Source organism: Aulonocara stuartgranti (genome assembly GCF_965226115.1).
Source record: "Aulonocara stuartgranti genome assembly, chromosome: 3".
Classification (NCBI taxonomy): Eukaryota; Metazoa; Chordata; class Actinopteri; order Cichliformes; family Cichlidae; genus Aulonocara; species Aulonocara stuartgranti.
In genome coordinates, this window is record NC_138941.1 from 34,397,296 (window position 1) to 34,418,857 (window position 21,562).

At 42.1% G+C, this 21,562-nt stretch overlaps 1 protein-coding gene across 7 annotated transcripts in view; it reads left to right on the forward strand.

The window, feature by feature from the left end:
• The window catches only part of LOC309701942 (adhesion G protein-coupled receptor L3), a 276,705-nt gene that overhangs the window by 55,072 nt on the left and 200,071 nt on the right, over window positions 1–21,562 (forward strand). For all 7 annotated transcript variants that reach the window (XM_082526287.1, XM_082526283.1, XM_082526284.1 and 4 more), the window contains exon 3: window positions 15,554–15,794. In XM_082526287.1, coding sequence (XP_082382413.1) covers window positions 15,740–15,794 — 55 coding nt within the window. In that variant the 5' untranslated portion in view covers window positions 15,554–15,739. The remainder of the gene's footprint in view (window positions 1–15,553; window positions 15,795–21,562) is intronic.

The window sequence follows — 21,562 nt, forward strand, 5'->3', positions numbered from 1 at the left end:
AAATGCTTTCCCAGGATTACTTTCATGTTGGCTTGAGGTAAAATATCTCCCTCTGCTGGTACATGCGTGTAATATCGGCGAGATATCGGCTTTTTAAAACCATCAAATATCGGTATCAGACTTAAGTCCTATATTGGTCAGGTTCTAGTTTAAGGAAGCTCAACAAGTAACGTGTGCCCAGTCATACAGTACATAGGACTGGGCAATAAGTGTGGCTTTTTAACAAACACAATCACAGTCCTGAACTTTAATAGTTTCTTTACATAACTAACCATCAAGTTTGCAAAAACGATGCAATGTGTGAAAAGATTTTTACCAGCTTTGAGCCACGCGAGACTAAACACCCTTCCAAAGGTGACATCTGCGCACACACGCAGCCGATTCTCCCCTCTTTACTGCTAAAATGCATCAGATTACAAGCACATGCAGATGACACCATGCGGAGTCAATGTTAGGCATATGGTATTACAAATAAGGCCATTTCTTATATTGTCAATAAAATACTGTTCGCTATAAAATCTTCACTCTCCCCACCACCTCTGGTCATTTCTAAAATAAGGCTCTGCCACTTAAATGTTCACATATTAATCCTCCCTTTACTGCATGTGTCACACTACTCATTTGTCAGCCTCGGTTTGGAAGTATCCATCGAATTTGATGAAGCCTCTTCAAACACAAGATGGCAACAGATTTTTAGAGGGACGGCTGCCCCTGCTGTGGGAGCTCTAAGTCATCTGTTAATCAGAGGCACCCGTAATTATGCTAGTCGTGGAGCAGTTTTCATTTTTCAATTTGTACGACTGGCTTTGCCAAGAGTTGCCTAACCATATCCATTCTGAAATTCTTGACATGAGCATTGTGGTGTTGGCTGCAGTCATAATATTTCCACCCCTCCCGATGGACATATTAAACATGAGATCCACCAGTAATGTCTCACACAGATGATGTTATTAGACTTGCCAGCCCGAGGCATCAGCTGTGTGTATTGGACGAGTGTCAGAGCCGGGAGCTCCCCTCCCCCATTCCAGACTCCCCCCCTGTGCTGAAACCAACTGGTCCAGGAGCTGCGTGCCAGCCTTGTGGTGACTCGCAGAGACCCCTCTTTGCTCCATGTCCAAGTCAGAAGAAAGTCTCTGGCGCTGAAACCGAGGCCCTCGCACTCCCGAAATATAAGAAAAAAGTCTCCTTTCTTCTGGCGAGCGTTAGCGGGGGACTCTGGGTTGGGGTGCATGGAGAAGGGGTAGCGTGTAGGATAGAGTTTCAGAGCCTGCTTTAAAGTTAGCCCCCCTCCTCGCTCCTGATGGCCTGTCGTGCAGGTTGAATAACATTCCAGTGTCGGGCTGATGCAGAAATGAAATGAGGAGAATCAAACGAGAAAGGATGGAGGGGTGGGAAGTCACTTTCGGCTGAGCTTCGGGTGCCCCTCTAGAGAGGTGGCTGACAGGACTCCCCAGAATTGGAGTCAATATTATTCCGTCTGAGAGGGGTTTGGATGAATGAGACTCAACAGTGATGCAAAACAAACCACTGTCAGATTGGCATCAGTGTCAAAACGGTTTGATACTGACACCGTGAGTCAGCGCGTGGCCCGCAGAGTTTCTAAATTTACAACAAGCGGCAATCCAGATGGGAATACATCATCAGATTTTTGTCTTACAGGATTTTTCAAAACGCCAGCCTGTCCCTTCGAGTTAAACGGTGACGCTGGATTTAAGCTAACTGTTGTTAGTGTGTGTGTCATGTGTGCTAGCGTCGCTAATTAGCACTAAACGCAAACTACAAGCGATGCTGATGAAAGTGACACTGCTAGATAATTGATAAAGATAGTAAGTTTAACTGAAAATAGAGCCTTTTTAAGAAGATCTAAATGGGGAAACAGAGCGAGCCTCCCCGATCCCTTGATTGTTTCAGAGTCGAGAGGCCCTCCTCTCGTTTTTAACCTTGACCTAGTAATTAAAAGCAGACCTCTACCACAGGATCTTCGGGTGTAGCGGGGCTCATAAGGGGTCAGCTTGTTGGAAATGTGATCACGGGCACAGCCTACATGTGCAGTATAAGTATTTTGTATAATTTTTGAAACATACAGCCCATAATAGGAATAGGCAGCGGATAAAAGGGCTCATTAGAGGCTCATCATCTGGGAACCATGAATGCATATACAAACGTTATGACAACTCATACGACTGTCAATAAAGAGACTTAATATGATGAAAAACTCATATTATGTCACATATTTCAGTCTAGTTCTCTAACTGACAGATTAACATTATAATCCCTATTGAGCCAATATAGTTACTAAAAAGTATTATACGATCGAGTGTCTTAAAAAACTCTTGCATTATTCTATTATGCACGTACGTAGTATGTATTAATTATTCCTAATTGGTTCAAAATCCTTACTTTGGCATGAAAAAAACTTTTTGGATCACTTCCTCTCTTTCTTTTTTTTTTGGGCCACTCTCTTTGGCCAAATTGCACTGTAGGTCATTCCCAAAGACCAGCCCAGCATTGACATATTCTGTATTGATTAGAAAAGAGCTAATGACATCCACTGTGTCTTCTGTTGTACCACCGGCACACACAGGAGGCAGTCTCATTAATAATGTTGAGTTCTGAGGGGCTTTGTGCAGTTTTTCTGTATATTTGAGTTGGTGTACTCCGGGAAGTCCAAAGCAATTACCGACTCCCTCGTTTTCATTCACTCCGTGGAGATGGCAGAACGGTGTTTGTGGCTGTGGAGTAAAGTGGATGAATAACATTACACCAGAGTGCAATTAGGACTTGGACCAGGATCACAAGTCTTGATGATTGTACGCTATGTAAATTAAAGTGTATTTTGGAGAGACAAAGGAGGAATGGGGCAGAGCACGTGCTCGGTGGTGGGGTGGGGGCGTGAGAGAGTTTGCGGGAGCAATTGTGCAAGAGTGTTTGTTATACAATGAGACCGCGCGTCTTCTGTGGTGTATCCGAGCTGCCAACAAACACACCATATCACGTCTTCTGGGTGCAAACCTTATTATTATGCTTTCCAGGCCAATCACACCACAATTGTTATGCCTTCCAGGTCCATCCGTCCAAACCCCTCATTTGAATCCATATTGTGCATTCTTAAGTCTTGGACTAGAGATTTTCCTGTAATAGACTTTCCATTAAAGTGCGTCGCATCAGTCCACATGCACGCTCCAATCACAGCGCTGTAAAAGCCACATTTTACACAGCGTTTCTGTACTTTGACATTCGCTAACTACCCCCGACCGTTGTGTGGCTGCCTCACCCCAGGAGACCTCCTCTTTTAGATTTAGATAGGTTGCCTGCTGAGTCCAACCCAAACACGTTCTACCACTCAGCCAAGAGACACAGGCAGGGCAAGGTCGTTGGATTGTGTATATATAAGTGTGTGTGGTTGCCTTCCCAAAGTGAAGGTGCATAAAAATGCAAAAAGGTGCGCACACACTCCCACAATGCATTATCTCCCCCCGCTGCACACTGCAGGTACTCTCCTGGTTTGATGTCTAAAACATCTAACTAACTGGCCTTTACTATTGCGCTCACACAGAAATTAGACAGAGTCGCCACCGATAGCATCTACCCGGTGTCAGTGTGGTTCGCACTTCGCCGGCCTTCATTTCACTTCATTAAGTCCCTCGCCTTTGCAGATTTGTACATCACACCAAGTTTTTAATGACTTAATTAGAATTAGTCAGCATCTAGTGAAATTAAGCCAATAGATCCTAAATGGCTTTTTTTTTTTTAAGTAGCACAGCATGTAAGTCCATGCTGCTGAGTGTATAACACAAGTAGTCCATTAGCTGGGGCTCAAATGCCATCTTTCACTTTTTCTTTTTAACACACACACACAAACCTAACGTGAAATAAGTAATAAGTAACTGTACAGTAGTGTTAGCATGTGTTTGAAAGTGTGTGTGTGTGTGTGTGTGTGTGCGCTGTGGACAATAGGTAAGATCAGGAGAAAGAAAAAGGGAGAAAAAAAAAACAGGTTTCCTGAAATTCAGCAGACATTTAGATTGAGGTTGATATAAATCTAGAAGTGAGACCAGGCACCTCGAGACTGGCTGTGATTTGTCCGACCTGAGAGCTTTTTCCTGGACAGAAGAGAAGAGTATTGCTCTCTTTGTCCAGAGACATACCCCATGAGGATGTTTGCCCAGACCAATCAGACTTTCATCAAACTTCATTCTGTACTAGTCTAAGTGAGGACTTTGTGTCCCCGCTGCCTGCCAGCTCTCTGCACTTCTTCCATAGATTACTCGGCAGGCACCTCTTCCCTACAGCTGGGAAAAAACAAAACGCCCAATTAGAGATGATTATCTTTGAGCATTTCCTGATAAGTCGAACTCAGGGAAGAGAACAGAAGGTGTTAGGTAAGGGATGGCTTTCCGGGGTGAATGTGGACCATAATGATTTGAGCCAAGATCATATTAACTCATGCTTCATATGATCTTATCTCGGCTGGCAGCTACTATCAGTGCTTCTTTTCTTAAAAGTATTAGTATTTTCAAAGCATTGTGCATGGGCAGACAGTCAAATTTAGTATAAATGTATCAGTATATAAGTTTTAGCGTTACCCACATTCTTCCCCTTCCTATAAACGTCTTTTTTTTTTAGTTGAAAGTCAGCCCTCAGGTCTTGCACCAGGCATTTTCAAGTTTATTCTTGCTCCCTAATCGATCACTCCAAAGCCGGGTCACCGGGGTCTCGGACGAGAGCAGCTCTCTCACGTTTCAGCCTGCATTTTCTAAAAGCCGCCAGACAACACTAAAGGAGCCTACGAAGCAATTCACCTTTAACCCCAGCGCCAACTATGTTTGGATGATTATTTACCCTTATTTACCAGGTGAATAAGACGCGGTCTGATTCAACAAGGGCGCCGACTGTCGATGACCACAAAGAATGCGTCTGGGTTCGTTGGTCTGTTTGCTTTGGTTCTCCGAACACATGCTTCGAGTGTTAAATGTTGTCTTTGAGTACTTTTTATGGCTTTTAAAGACTACTTTGAACGAGGTCACTAAAAATAATAAGCCGCTGAATGCACGGGTTTAACACAATTAAAGTTTGGGGTAGAAACATGGGTCAGGATGAAAATGGGAACAAGAAAATAAAAACCTGACAACGATCAATGAAAGGATATGTGCCAGTTCTGGTCCCACTGAGCCAACAACTTCCTGCAAAGAAAACATACCACACTATATTTGCTGCATCGATTATTTGTTCACGCCTTCATATTGATATTTGCACATTTAGGAACGTTGCGAGGACGGGGACATTTCACACAATAAAAGGGCAGTAACAAAAGATTTGCTTTGACTGAAATGTCACCGTTAAGCCTCGATAAAAGGACCTTCTAGTGAGCGGTGAATTTTCTCCTTCTGAGTTCACAAATGAGATTGTCACATTACTCTTTACAGGGAGTGTGGTCCTTCTCTGTTTGGAAATGTAAAATCGTCTCACTGACATTAATCAAGAGTGACAGAAGATATGTTATTGGGAGCTTTCTGAAGAAAAAAACATGCACATAACTTGAAATCAAATGCACATTTTTTTGCTAGGAAGATGGTGATTTATTGAAACATCTGCAAACATACATGGAAATAAAGGATAGCAGCCAAAAACAGAGTTTGTACAATTCTAACAAGCTTTAAAGTCAATATTTGCTACGACCACCTTTGTTTCTCAGCACAGCCTCAACTCTCAGGCAGCTATCTCGCAATTTCCTTCAGGAATAATTGTCCAGGCTTCCTTGAAGACATTCAAAGCTCTTCTTTGGATGTTGTCTGCCTTTTGTTCCGTTCCCTGTAAAGATGATCCCACGCTACTTCAACAATGTTGAGGTCCAGGCTCTCGAGAGGCCAATTCATGACTGATAGTGTTCCACTGTGTTTTTTTCCCATCCAGGTATGCTTTTACTGCATGTGTTTGGGATCATTGATATGCTCAAAAACAATCTTTTTTTGTATTTCTTAAAGACACGACTGTCAAATACTGTTCCTCTGCTGTAGATAGTTGTTTTTCTTTTCTAAGGCTGCGAGTTCTTCTTTTGTCCTCCACTTGTCAGCTTTCCTTAATGTTGTTAAGGACGCACTGCACGCCATGGTGAGATATGCCAAGTTTTTGGCTAACACCTCTTGGTGAATCACCTTGTTGGTACAAAAAATACTATTTCATGCCTGTCAAAATGTGTTATCTGGCATTTTTCATTGATTCAGCTGAAGAAATGGGAACAAATGATGTGTTTTCTTTTTATGACAGGCTGCTAGCAACAAAGTGCATAGAGGCAATTTAAAGTTGGGTTTTTTGGGGGGGCGTTTTTTGGCTAAGTTCATCGCTTGAGTTAGGTGCATTTTTTAGGCTTGAATAATTTGTAGATTAGTTGTAGGTGGCTTAAACAAAACAAATAAAAAATCCAAGGACCAAAGTGAAAATGAGTGAAAAAGCAGCCGATCTCCAAAGAAAAACTTTGGGAGACCTTGAGAACTTTTTCTGATTATAAGAAAGTCTAGTGCTTTGGAAGCAAAACATGTATGATGACTAGTAGCTAACGACTCTGCTATCTGTGTCCACTGTCACCGCTTTAAACTTTTTTTGACACTTCCAGGCAACCAAAAATGATCCAGTGAGTCATGGGGCCGTCTTGGCTCCCCTCCCTGCTTCCCCTTTGTGAACCTACACCATCACTCCAGGCTTTCGTTCAAGAATTCTAGCTCAAGTGGTCACTGATGGACACGTACGCGTATATAAACACACATGCCTTCTGTTCAAACAACCAGATCTTTCTGCTTCCGTCGTCTCACCCTCCTCCACCTCCTCTGCCTGTCTTGCTCTGCCTCTAATTTTGCTGCAAGTGGAGTCCAGGTGGAAGCCATTTGAATTCCCTGTGGTCGTGACCACTGTGGTTGCTTGTGACACAGTCATACCTCTCATTTCCAGACCATTTACAACATATTCTTGCCATCGGTAACACTCATGCTACAATCATTATGCCACCTAGACACGCCATTGCAATTTGCGGTCAACAACACTAACACAGACACGCAGGACCAGATGGAAGGCAGAATTAACATTGTAATCAAGTCTGTGTTGAGTGCATGCAGCATGATACATTATGTAGTTGCTGAAAATGTGCATCACATTTGCCTGGCCATGGATGCCATGCAATTCGTGTTTTAAGATTTCATTATATTTCGTGCACTTGGCTCAGCATCACATAATGATATTGAAATGCATGCACCATTGGGATCAGTGTTATTGACATTGGAATTTGCTGTACCCCTGACTCAGAGGCTGAGCTGAAATTGCTGTTGTTGTTTGTGTGTGTCTGCGGGCGTGTGTGTGTGTGTGTGCGTTGCGTGTGTGTGTGTTTGTACAGTTGCGATTTCCCCTTCCTTCTCAAATCTGGCAGGGAATGAAGTGTCAATTGGAAAATTATGCAAATGCAGTTAGAGGGAATACAAAATGGAAGGAAATTGAGATCTGAAAAAGTCAAATACAAAGAAAGTAAATTGAGATTTTTCTGAGCAGATGCCCTCCAAACATGGATTCATCTCAGTTCAGACTGTGCTGAAAAATGACACCAGTAATTAGAAAAATGGTTGGGTTCGGCTTTGTTTCAGGCATTGAAGGGTGCAGCTTGTATTATATTTCTTTGTTAGCTTTCTGGCTCGTATTCACAATGCTTCATGTGGTTTTCAACTGACCATATGTTGTTCATTCTGAAAGCAGTGGCTTGTAGATATTTTGAAAGCCAATCCAAACTAAACTTTTATTAGGAGGAAAATTCAGATATAGATTCTAGAGTTTCACAGCCGATAGCCTAGCTGTCTTTCCCCATATGTCCGTTCACACGGTTTGAGCTCAATGCTAATGTCAAGCTGTTAACATGACTTTGCCACAATTTGGATACACGAGTTGGAACATTGCAAAGTGGAAAATGACACACTTGCTTGTGTTCTCCATGAATTTCAACAGGGTTGTGTTCAAATCAAGCACAGAAATTGTGCCTTTACTGGAAAAGATGATTGCAGATTCTAACGTTAGCTTCGTAGGCAATCAGTTGCCAAGCCTCTGACCACAGACCAATACCGGTCCGTGAGTCATTTGGTACCGGGCCGAGAGAGTTGAGGGTTGGGTGTGAAATTTATGGTTTTCAGGGCTTTTATCGTTATTTTTGAGTCGTTTTTATCATTAACTCAGTTTCCCTGGGTCTTTTCCCGTGTGTTATGAATAAATCTTCCTTTTTTTGGTTTTATTTTGTTGTATTTATCCGCGAAACCTTAAAGGCCGGTCCATGAAAATATTGTTGGATGCAAACCGGTCCGTGGCGCTAAAAAGGATGTTCTACGCTCATATATGAAAATTTAACAAAGTCTAAACACAAATCAGTGCTATGAGATTCTTTCATTGCTCCCTGAATAACTAGCACTGGTACTGCTGTTGGTGACCCGTGTTCCCCTGCCGGCTGATTATTAGTTGATACTACTTCTACTTTTGCGTTCTTCATCTGACGTTTTGACTGTTACAAGTCCATCATTCATAATGCCCTGCAAATAGCGCTATGTAATTTAAAAAGTAAAAAAAAAAAGATATTCAGAAAAACAAATAAATGAGTTTAGATACTCATTTGAATCAGTATCAGTACCAACAGACATGCAGGCACAAAGCTCCTCCCCTCACTAGCAGCTGAACGTGTGAACAGTAACAAATATCTAAACGTTAGCCATGTGACTATTACCAATTACCCCACATTAGCCATCTATTAAGTTATTAAGTTAGCGGCTAATAATAAAAGCTAATGTTAATGTGGGTGGGAGGTAGGCAGGCAGCCAATGTTATCAGCCCTGCCCGTCTGCAAAGTTAAAGGACAGTGTTAATTCAACATAATTCGTTGTGTCTAAAAAGTGTTATGTTTCTGTTATGTACCAGACTAAAGCTGAGAAAAGTCTAGCAGCAACAAGACAGAAACAATTGCAGCTTGTGTTACAAACTCTATTTAATAAACTCTTTTATCAGCGACATAAATAATGTGCCAAGCCACCAGCAGCACAGTAAATAAACAGGCAGTTGCTGAACATATGCATGGACTAGTATTGTTGATTAACTTTATTTAAATATTCTTACTTAAAAATTTTCTTAATGTGATCTATTACAATTATTGGTATCAAAAATTGTATCTGTATCCGGTTGAAATTCCACTATTGTAACAACCCTCCTACACAATTTTAGCCATCTATAGTTTAGGATGCTGGCATGCTACCATGAAACAGATGGTGATGGGGAAGTATGGGTGAGATATTTCACTCAAAACCTGAAATCGTAATGCTTTTGTTGTGGCTACATTGCCAAACGTGTACTGTGGTATTCAGTCGTGATAACCACCGATGTCGAAAGCCAGAAGCTGAAGAAATGGTTTTTACCTCAGAATTATATCCAACCCTGCCAATGCTATCCATCCGTATCTCTGAAAACAGCTGTCAGCATAACATAATGGCAATATATCGATGCTGCTGCTTAGAGGAAATCCATACTTTCCCTGAGGTTGCCTGGCATTCAACGTTGAGGTCACTGTGTTTTATACCTATAAGCCCCGTTGTGCTCATACAAATGTGAGTATCTTTGCTTTGAGTGGTGTCTGCTTCAGTCTCCCGTAGCCACGTAATATGAGGCCCGTTTTAGCTCGAATCCAAAATCAATCCTGGCCACATAATGACTTGCCGTGTTTGTGGGCACAGCATGCCAATTGCTCCTGCAAGGTGATTAATGGCCAACAGGTGAGGTTGTCATGGTAACCTGTCCACCTGAGCCAGTATGGCAACAACAGCTGACGTGAAGGCTGTACATTGAATCTAGTCAGTGATTAATTACCTTCAAACATCAGTTCACGTGATCCCCCCAACCTTACGTCTTCCTCTCGCTTTTAATGGGTTTTATTCCTTTTTCAATCCATCATTCATTATCCCCCCCTCTACCTCTCCCTTTCTGTCCTCCCATCCTCTTATCCTCTAGTCCTTTTTACTGTACATTCCTCCCCAATTCTCAATAGTCCATCCGTCTCTCTTTCCTGTCCTTCCTATTACCCACCTCTTCCTCTCTCTTTTTCTTTTTCTTTGTCTGGGATCCATTTGTGCTGCATTAGGCAAGATATGCTGAGAGAAGAAGAGAGGGAGGATTGAAAGAAGGAAGACGTGGAAAATGGATAGTGCCTGAGCTTTGCATTATAATGGAGAACTGTCTCAAGGCAGATTTGCCCTGCCTTTAAACGAGGCATCCATCTGCATTTATTCACTGCATGTGTGTTTTTATTTCTCTCCCTTGTGGGAGTTCAGCTCATTCCTATAGCAACCCGGTGTACTGTTAAATATTTGTAATGGCAATTTGTTTTATTTGTTTTTGCACCCAGGTTTTTTTTTTATTGTGCACACAAGTAATTTCCTCTAATGGATTGTGTTGCCATTGTCTTCCAGTTGGGAAGTGTCCTATGTGTCAGGAGGGGTTACAGTGCCTTTGTGTGCGAGGAGGAGCGGAGGTAGGGCCCCATTATTTAACCCAGGCCATCAGTCACACTCAACAAGCCTATCATATAGGAGCATTCAGACACTGTACAGGCTAAAGTTAGCGCTATTATCTGCCTGTCAGTGGCTAGCTGTGTTGGGGTCCCTTGTGGAAAAGCAATTGTATGAGTGAATGCCTTGCTGCTCACGTTGTCAGGCTCCAAGGATGCACGCAGTGCCTTTAAAAGACCACTCTCCATTTACCTTTGGTTTTTCACACCTTTCAGCTCGCATTAGCAAAGCGCAATTATGACATTTCAGCTGAGTTTAGCGTTATAAAATTGACCGCTCAATTTTAAGCCATCAGCAAGGTTTGGAAGCTCAACCGAGTGGAAAAAATAATCTTTAACCGTAGACGGAAAGCATCATCTCGGTTTTAATCATCTCAGCTCATCTCCTAAGATTTCCGAGTGAGTGCTCATCAATCATACTGTATGCAGACAGTGGGCTTGATTAATATTCATTTTATATGAGACACTTCATTTGCATGAACACACTGTCTGTCTCATAAAAATTACCAAGCCCTCCCTGCCGGTGTGATAAGCATCTGGACATGAAGCAGTTGAAAATCCGAGACATGCTACTTAACCTGATCCTACTTCATTACATAGCGTTACGTGGCAGGGCTTCAAGCATGCGTGACTAGTTATATCGCACTTCGTATGTCCCCATCAGATAACAGCGAGGATCAAGTTTCGCATTGTTACGGCGACGCTGAATAGAAGGTCTCCGGATTAATAGAAATCATTTTCGGTTTCCTCAGGTCGTGAAGTGACGGAGAAGTGCCCACCGGGGCAGTGATGCGAATCAGCCCGATGGCTATCTCACCGTCTGTATTGGTGAAACGAGAGCGCTGTGTGTGATGAAATCCAACATTTATAAGGTTTAAAATGAAAATCTACAGTCAACGCCGGCCACAAGTCAAAGTGAGGAGTCACTAAAAAGATGTTATTTGCCCGGGGAACATTTTTCATAACATGGTCCAGATGATTTGAATTGTTCGTGTTTGCTTAAGTTTTTCGTTATATTAAAGATCTTTGGGTTCTGGACTGGACATCTTGGACTTTAAGAGATTATAATGGAGAGCTCTTTTTATTTTGTGGCATTTTAAAAGGCAAGAAATCATATCTTACATCAAAACTAAGCCTGAGCAGTAATGAAAACAATGATTACACATAGCAATACATATCAGGCACTGTAGTAGGAGGACTTCTCCTTCTTTATCTCTGAGAATAGACATGTGGGTCATTTAATTATGTGTTTATAGTTTTAAGTTCTGCTTCCATGTAGGTACAGTTCAAGGATTTTTTTATTTTGACTCATTGTTCATATCAGATTTTTATTCCGCTGGTTTAGGAAAAAACTTATATTTACATCAGGTTATAATAAATTTGATTTTTTAAATGATATTTCCATAAAATTAATAAAATAACATTACTATTTACATTTTTAGTAACTTCTTATCCTTGTGCTCCACCTTTAGCAACAATGCTCAACAAGCATTAGCATTCCTGCGTTGTATTCGAAATTAAAATGCAAACACTCAATGAGTGAAATGTACCGTATACGTCTGATTTCTTATTCTGAAATATATTTCAGAGTGGATTTGTCTTCTTGACCCAAAGCAGAGTGAAGTGGTGCAGCAAACACAGTGCGGGGACAATGACTCAGATGTAAACTAGTAGTTGTGTATTTAAATATGTAAAGTACATGGAAAAAGCATGTAAAACAACTGGCATACTGTATTTGACTTCTGGTTATCTCTAATGCGCCGAAGCATTGGAGTAAAAACAGAGGAAGAAGGAGAGCTTCTGTAAAATATATGAAACGGCCTCCAACAATTTTGCAGGAGAGGAATTACACCGTAATGGTAACGGGTACGGCAGCAAATCCCGAGGTATCGGTGTGTTACGATTTCCTTTTAGCATGCATGTGTGGAATTTATTCAGGTTTTCCTATCCGGCTTTCCAAGATGATTTTTTTTTCATATCAGGTGTCATTGACAAAGCAGTCAACACAGCATGACTAATTGCAGCATAACACATTTGAGTCTCACCCGGTTGGAGGAGCACGGGAGCATTATCAATGTCAAGATTGCGTGTGGTGTTTAGTAGTAAATCAGCAAAGCCAAACATCATCTTCTGTAGCTTTTAACACTGCAATGTCACACCAAAGGAGATGAGTGTTCAGCACGTTTAAAACAACGCTTCCACACATGATTAATGAACGTACACTTTTTAAATTTATTTATTTGGTGTTTTGATCCCATCACCAGCTGTGGATCTGACTTATATTGTCTTAACAGATTTATGTCCGTCATTGCTTCCTACTTTTTTTCTTTGCCATTCTTTTTTAATGCAGTCACGCAACGCCCACCCTCTCGCCCCAACAACCACATTCCTTACTTTTCCTATCACCCGGCTTTGTCAGGTAAACTCTTCAGTTAATTAAAACTGTCAGGTTTCATCTTGGCTCCGTTGGCACGCACCACAGTTACAGAAAAAACCAAAACGACACCGACAAGGAAAAAAGTTGCGAGGGCCGTAATGAAGAAGTCTCCTTGATGTGGCTGAGAACAGACGCTACAGTTGTTGCTAGGTCTGCTAAATGTTGGCCAGCTTATCTAAGGGAGTTATCCTAAATCCCCCTCAAAACAAGTACCCTTGAAACGTCAGCACCATAATGTATCATAAGGCTCCTTCTGGAATACAAGACGAGCTGGCAATGCTGGACTAGCGTTCGGCCTTTTTTCTCCCCGCTTTCTCTAACGTTGAACAGGGTCCAAGCCTTTCTCATAAATATGTATTTTATGATGTGTTCTTTTGGCGCGCGATGCCAGTTTCAGTACCTAAGCCCACACTTTTTTTTTCTTCTTCTACTCTTTTTTTTTTTTTGTAGAGAAAATTAACAACTGTGATAGTGTTCTTCATTTTATGTGATAATTTCTTAAGTAACACCTGTGCAAGTAGTTGCTGGTTAATAGGCTGTGCTGTGAGATGTGCCGTGTACGCTCTCACTAGCACACACAAATTCTAATTGTCTCCATCCCACTGAAAAAAAGCTCTCCTGAGATATAGGGGGGAAACAAGCACATGCCAGCAACCCTAGCTTTGAACTTTGTCATATATATATATATATATATATATATATATATATATATATAAAATTTTATTTTAATATTTTTAGTCTGCATTTTCCCAAACCTTATCCTTTGCTATAAAACTCCAATTTGCCGCTTGGACAGAGTGATTATTCCTGGAATAATGTATTTTTTATTTTGTCAAGGCAGTCTCAGCATCCGATTTGATGTCGTATTTAATTTAGCTCTCTGGCAGCTGTCAAAGTGTTTTAATAAAAGCACTGTTTACTCATAAGGACGTGGCTTTGATCAAGCACGCTCTTTCACACTGCTATTTTAACTTCTTTAGAGTCCCACAGTCATTTCTGCATGCACGGGACGGAGCGAACAGTACACCAGAGGGTGGTTCGGTAGATGGTCTCCAAACTCCGGTTGAGTTCACTCATGGAGGCCTGCCAAGACTTTGCTAATGAGCACTTTTAACCTCTAATATTGCCCAAATGGCCTTCCTATGCAGAGACCAATGATAGGCTTCTGTAAAGTCCATTAATATCTGTTCAAAAAAATCTGATTAGCCTAATCGTGGCTTTTTGAATTAGGATTAAGGGCTAGATTCTGAGATGGGTTAAGTCGCCACTGCTTGCACAGCGTGGGAGCTGATATGGAAAATCTGATAAACGTGTTTTACTCGTGTAACTTGAGATTCTTATGTCAGTCAACTTCCCAAGTGCCGTGTCCTTTGACGCAGCGCTTGACCTTTCGCAACCAGATTTTCGTCCCTCCCGCAAAGGAATTAGCTCCCCCATAATATTGAATGTAGTACTGACAGCCTAATGTGCAGCAGTGGCGATTGTGTAATGGATGCCAGGATTATGTGCACTCTTTGACTTGTGTCGTTTTACAGAGATTACATTTCTGCAGCAGATCATGGCTGATGGTGGATAATAGAAGGGTTTTGTAGATGAGGGGGGATAATCATTAAAGCTGATTTAACTTTAATATCATGGTATTTGTTTTATGGGGATCATATTATGAATCGCATCAGATTATATTGTTGATCCTTCTTTAACCGTGCACCCTATTATTCATTCACATCTCACTGTTATGTTACATATCTTCATTTTGAATAGTGGCACAGTTTTCAGGAATCGCCATGCAAAACATATTTGATGTTTGCAGCTCATTTTATGCTAAGTAGCAATAGCTTAGCAATGACTTCCTCCGTCAGGAGTTCACTCAGGGGGCCCTCTCACGGTGTTAGAGGAGGTTGAGGGCAGCTCTGCTTTGTGAACTGTTTTGCCGACTAGAATTTTGGAAAGAAGCCCAGCAGCAGCACAGCAGAAAAATGTCCATCGGTGCAAAATCTCAAACTGCTAAGTTATGGTTCTTACCCGCAGGAAAGTGAAAACACTAGTGCGTTTCTTATGTCAATTGCCATCAATCCTTGAGAGAATACATGAGGTCTGGAGCACATATGCATAACCAATTCTCCAAATACAGCAGGGTGTGCTTCATCGCTCAGTGTTCGCCTCTCTGTGGGAGTGATTTGTTGGTAAGGTGTAAGGAGTTAACACTTCGGCGAGCAAACAACAACAGAATATCCAAAAATACCTTTTGTGGTTTGCGCTCTCTTAGCGTCTGGTTGATCATGCCTGGTATGAGTTCATATGACTGCAGACTGAGCAACTTGCACTGTGTCACTCGATGGCGACTTGAAACCCACAGTGCCATAAGGGCTGTGCATAAGGATTTATAAAGCCACGGGCATCCATCTGCCGCGCTTCTTACTGGAAAAGACAACAGTCCGATTGTTCACCAAGAAGTTTTTTGAGATCCCAAACCTCATTTACTTCCTGTCTTCTGTTCAGCTCATAGGCATGTTGTTTTTTTGTTGTTGTTTTGTTTCTGACAGACTTTGGAAGGCATCTGGAATCCGAGCAACAAGGCTTGCTGCGGTCCTGTGGGAAGTGTGGCGCAGTGGAGGGATCGGTGCCATAAAGGAAGCACCCAGCTGGGGCATTTGCCAGCAAAACACTGAGTACTGAACTTATCTGGGACCTTCAGCAGCGGGCGGTAAGAGGAGGAGGAGGAGGAGGCCATGTTGACCGCACGCCTGCTAGTCCTCGCCAGCCTCTTCGCACCAGCCGCACTGGGTGAGTTTGGCTCATTAAAGCAAGTGTTTGTGTCTGTGTGGATGTGCAGATGCAGGCACAAAACATGCCTCTTGCGTTTCCTGATTGGCATGATTTGAAGCTGTATCAGAATTTCATGTGTTCACTACTTAAGTGCCAGATTCTGTCAGCCAACTGCAGTAAAAGCCTCTGACTTTATGTCTGTCTTGTTTTCGCCGTCTATGCAGCTCCTCTCACTAATTAGCAGTTATTTTTACTCCCAAAACTCGCAGAAACTTTTTTCCCTACACTTTTCTTCTTTTGATTTTTCTGTCTGTTTTTTTTTTTTTTTTTCCTGTGATTTTTCGATCTATTTTTAGATCTGTCCCTCTTACTCTTGGCTCCATCTCTTGCTCTCCTGGCAATAGAAAAATGAACTGAAATTACTTTCAAAGAATCACTAACGCCGCGCTGGCTTTGTGGCGTACGTTTAGGATTGTTGAAAGTTGCAAGAATTAGGGAGGAAAAGAAGAAAAAAAGGAGATCTTTTATCACTTCATGAATTAAGATCTTAAGATTAATTTGCAAGGTCTTTCTTTTACCACGTCTCTGTAAACGGAAATCGCAGCGTTTCCCCTTGGCCTTCTGTGGATTGTTTCAGAGGCAAAGTAAATGAAGTCATTTAAATTCAGATTAAAAGTAGTCAGTGGTGGTGGTCTGGTAGCTCGGGGTGTGGATGCGGCTTGGGTTTAGATGTAGGGAGTGACGGGGAGTGGGGCAATGGCCCATAAAAATGTTAATTTAATATGGCGAGAACCATTAATGGGAGATTTGAGGCTAATTGAATTGTTTTTGTGCTGTGATATCTGTGGATGGGATGGGATTGTGTGTGTGGGGGGAGGGCAGGTAAAAAGCACACTTCTTCGGTTTTCCTTAATGCTCAGAAGAAGGTCAGGAGGCCAACAATACGTTGCAGGCTACATCCGTCTTTAGAGAGATCCATTGAGTAAAGGTTTAGGCATTACCAGGTAGTCGAACTGAAAATGAAAATTCATTTTTGCAAAAGAAAGGACTATTTATAAAGCTGTCTCGACTCCCTCCTTTGAGGAATGCAGGATGAACTCGGTGCTGTGTGGGTAAGAGCTGTTGATGATTGCCACTATTGAAAGTCTGGTGGGAAGGAGTGCTAATGATGGCGAGCTAGGCTTCCTTTTCCCAGTGGAGCACTGTTAGCCTAGCGTTCTAGGTCCTGTTTTCGGGTTGAAATACAAACTTGTCGGCACAATGGGACCTCGCAACTGTGTAGTGGCACTTGGTTTAAATAATTGGTGATAGTAGTTGATAGCTACTGAAACGTGGGCTTGTTAAAAGAGGGAGGCGTGGGACAGGGAGCATTTTTCTCTTGCATTTTTGCAACAATGCGAGTGGCCACTGGGACCGAGGCCACTCACGTGATCATAAGCATTAAGTTTTAACGCCCACTCCAAAAAAGAGGGTTCATTGTCATTTAGGTTAATTTGAGAATTCAAAAATAAAAAATATCAAAAGTGCTTTAACTCCACAGCTGATCACAGATGAGTAACGATCAAAACACGTACTGATAGAAATAACGGATTCGTGAGTTTCCCCTGAATGCGGGCAGGTAGCTAACACATCCAGACATGAGTATGGGACAAGTGGACATATGCTGTGCTTCTGAATGTAAAACCTTATGAATTTTAAAGTTTACCCTAAGCCTTTATGTCCGTTACTTAAAAAATATAACCTTCTGAAAAATAAGAGTGCATTTGGATAATAAAAACCAGGGTGCCTTGCTCAATTAGAACTAAAGGCAAGCGAGCAGCTTTTTATAACAGTGTTTTAAAAAGGTGGGTTGCTCCAAAGATTAGGAGCTGCCATTGAAAATGCTCTATCGTCTCTGCTTTTATGTCTGAATCTTGCAGTTTTCAAGAACAGCCTCAAATATTTATTAGCGAGGGCTGTTTGACAGCATAAAAAAATGATATACATAGACAAGAGGAGCCATTTCCTCCTTATAACACAACTTATTCTCTATTGTATCAAAGTAGATTTTGTTAAAATAAATGACAGTAGTAAAATAAAACCCAGTAAACTGATGTGCGATCAAGCCTCAGCATAAATGTCAAAGCACACACACTAATGCTTAACTAATACTGTTACGAGCAGCACAAAGGCACTCATATATCCATATACAAGCAGCCATATTTAGAGCAGACACTCTGCGTGGTCACTGTTGTTAGTCCCTTTGACCTTTCATTTGATTAGCATTGACTGTAAAGTGCTGCTTAAAATAGATATGTCAGTCAAGCTGCGCAGAAGCACCTCTTGGGCTATCTGTGTTAAATTCTGCCTGCATCAAAATCGGCTGCTTTTCACCTGCAATTAATTCTCTTAAAGCTGCAGCTTTACTGGAGGAATCTCCCGTCTTTGGAATGAGAGCGTTCTCACGTGTCATCATCAGAAAGATGCATAACGATCGTCTGCCGTTTGGACAAACAACTGTAGGATTACACAGACGCAGCCCATTAGAAAGCGCCCCCGGGGGTGGAGGTGAAGTGGTTGAAATAAGGCAGACATCCGAGAAATGTGGCTGAAACGTGTCAGCTGTAGACGCCCTGTGACGTTCAGTTTATGGAAAGGAAGTAAGGTCTGTCTTTTGCGTGTTTTAGCGCCGCCATAAATCCAGTATACTTCACATTTTTCCCCCCCAAGCATAACACGACTGCATTTTCCTTTCTTTTTCTTTTTTCCTCTTGGCTGCATTTATTTTACATCAGTATGGTGTGAATAAGATGGGAGAAAAGCGAATTCATCAGTCTTAAAATCTGTTTGCGATCATTTGAAAAAACGGTCAGCTGCGGGGCTCGCGTGATTTCTCGTAAACGGGCCGAACCATGCGAAAACACCTTCACAGTCCTTTAAATCAATCATCCTGCTCTCTCTGTGATCAACCTCTCCTTCATCGGTGAGCAATAGGTGACATCGAACTCGTAAACCACCGACTCCGTAAGGCAAAAAACCAGCCGCACTGGTGCATTTCGTAGCAGATTTAGTGGCTGACACCCAGTAAATAATTTGACATGTTCATCAAGAGCAATCATTTAATACTCAGCCTCGTCCTGATGCTATGAGCAGACGTGGCCAGATGTTGCCAGTGAACTGTTTTGCAGCTGGGGGAAGCTTGAGAGGGAATATTCACCACAATGTCATTGTGCATGTTTCACCCTGAGTGTTGGAAATGTGTACTCTGGGGGATGCTGGCCTACTTTGGCATCTATATTCCCTTTTGTCTGAAAGTCAGGCACACGCAACCTCGTGCGCGCACACGCTGACTAGCGTCAAGCAAAAGAAACTAGCACCATTCCCACTGACACACATGCAAAGTCGCACTTTTAATAATCACAGTACACATGCACGCTGATGCATTCGCCACTTTAGCCTAAGAGGCTGGAATAGAAGCCCAACAGTGGCCTTCCTTGTCTTTTTTTTCTTCTTTTTTTGCTGTTGAGCAGAATGAGGAATATTTCTGGACAACCGTCACAGCAGCGAGATTAAAAAAGAAAAGAAAGTCAAGGAGAGAACGCAGCTTAAGGAGCGTTAAGGATGCGTGGCTGTTTGTACGTGGGTGGCTCTTTGTTTGCTTGTATGCGAGTGTGTGTGCTTCCCTATCATCTTCTGGTTTGTGCGCGAGTGGAGCTACAAAGTCCGTGCCAGATTAATAAAAAGTTCCATCCCTGATGCTGTCACGGGGGCTTGAAAAATAGGCAGAACGCAACCTTGGCGTTGTTTCGGTAAGATCAACTAACAAAAGGAAAAAACAATGTCCCGAACACTCGAGCCATGCCAGAGCGGCGCATTAATCATGCGTTTCTCTGCATGTAAAATCCTCCTGGATGACTTTTAGATTCATTCCGCTTAATACTGCCCCGTGCAATCGCAGACATCGGCGTGTTATAATGGATGACGGCTCAAGAAACAAATTTAGGAGACGAAGAACATGAAGTCTGACTCTTGGTTGTACGGTCAGATACAAGCGCAGGCATCAAGCGTGGAACCAGATATCATCCTGCTGGGTGAGGAGGGGTTGGTAGGTAATGAGGAATGGATGAGGCAGCAAGACAGATGTGTGCCTGCCACATCTGTTCAGCGTTTGTTAGGTGTTGCACTGGTAGGGTAGGTTTTTGTATCTTGCAGAACAATGTTGGGTAATTGGCAGTTCTGCAGATGAACATACATAACGTCCGTCTCGCATGCCTGCATTCTCTTGCAGGCCTTAAACAAAGCCTTACGAACAACCCTCTCTTTCTCACATTCCCGTATCATCATTAATATGCTAAGGTTAGCTGTGTCTAACCAAACAAGAGCATTAAACTCTGACGTCAGGCTCGCTGTTCCCGTACCCGATCCACTTAATTAATCTTCTACTGCCAGGGCACTGACTCCATCCGCCAAGGCATCCCTGGATTTGCCTAATTTGCTTAATTAATTAAACAAATGATTTATTTGAGCTCATATTTCAAAGCGGCAGAAAGTTCTTTGTAGAGCCTACTGAGGCATGTGCTGTTGTGTTGTGACTGCGAGATGCCTCTTCAAGCATTGCAAATAAGTGGGCTTCGGAGTGGGTGGATGTCAATCATTCATTTGCACCAGCATAATGTACATGCATATACAGCACTTTGGGGCAGGGATAAATTATATATGCATTAGAAGGCGACGTTAGATGAAGAAAAAAACCAAACAACAGGACTTTATTTAGACAGGCATTGTGTTGCTTTGGTAAGAGTAAATCGAGAGTTCGACGACTGTAGCTTTTGTACAGCAGTCTTCACTGAATGGTTTTTGTGGTATGAGGCAGGTATCGGCCTCACATGTAATAAGCAATCACAAAACAAACATGTCTATTCATTATTTAAACTTTCAGGTCAAGCCAGTATTCAGTCCTTTTGAGTGCCATGCCCATTCCTATTATCTACCATCCATTTTGCATAGCGTATCCGATATCAAATTATTTTGTCTAACTCTATTGCATATTTTTTTGCATGGGTGCAATCCACCCATATTATTTGTATCTATTTGACGTGCAGCCAGACATAGGGACACTGACTAGGGATGTCACCAGAACTGATATTTAAGGTACACATTTTCACTCCCAAAGCGTAACATTTTACGCTAGGTGACAAATCGTCTGTATATTACGCTTCCGGGCACCCAACACGTCCCTATATTACGAGATCGGAAAAGTTAGGAAACGTGAGAACCGTTTGGAATGAATTTACACATGTACGTTTATTTGACTTAAATTGGAAAACAGAATCTAACGTCATTAAAGTGGTGGTTAAGGTTAGGGTTAGGGCTGTGATACATGGCTGGAACGTGTATTACCACGGGAGCATCACTCTAATGGATTTCATCCATAACCCTGTGCGTAGCATAAGAACGTGGATGGTCACCCTTCGCGTGCCTCAGGAACGCCTCGGGACGTGACAAATCGTCGGTATATTACCCCTCGTGAGTGAAAATGGGCTGGATATTGAAATTCTGAAAAAGTGACGCCACTTGTTTTTTGGCATCAAGTCAACAGAAGTGCAGCAAATAAACCGAGCTGTAGCTGAATGCATTCACAAACACTATTGTTCTAATCTTTATCTTTAAAAAATTACTCTTAATTGTGTTTTTTCCCCCCTGTGGTATCAAAGGTATCAAATAGCAAGTATGCACTATTTCCTGCACATTAGTATTTAGTTTGAAATTCTAGCACTGTGACAACCACAACGCTTGTTAATTTTTCT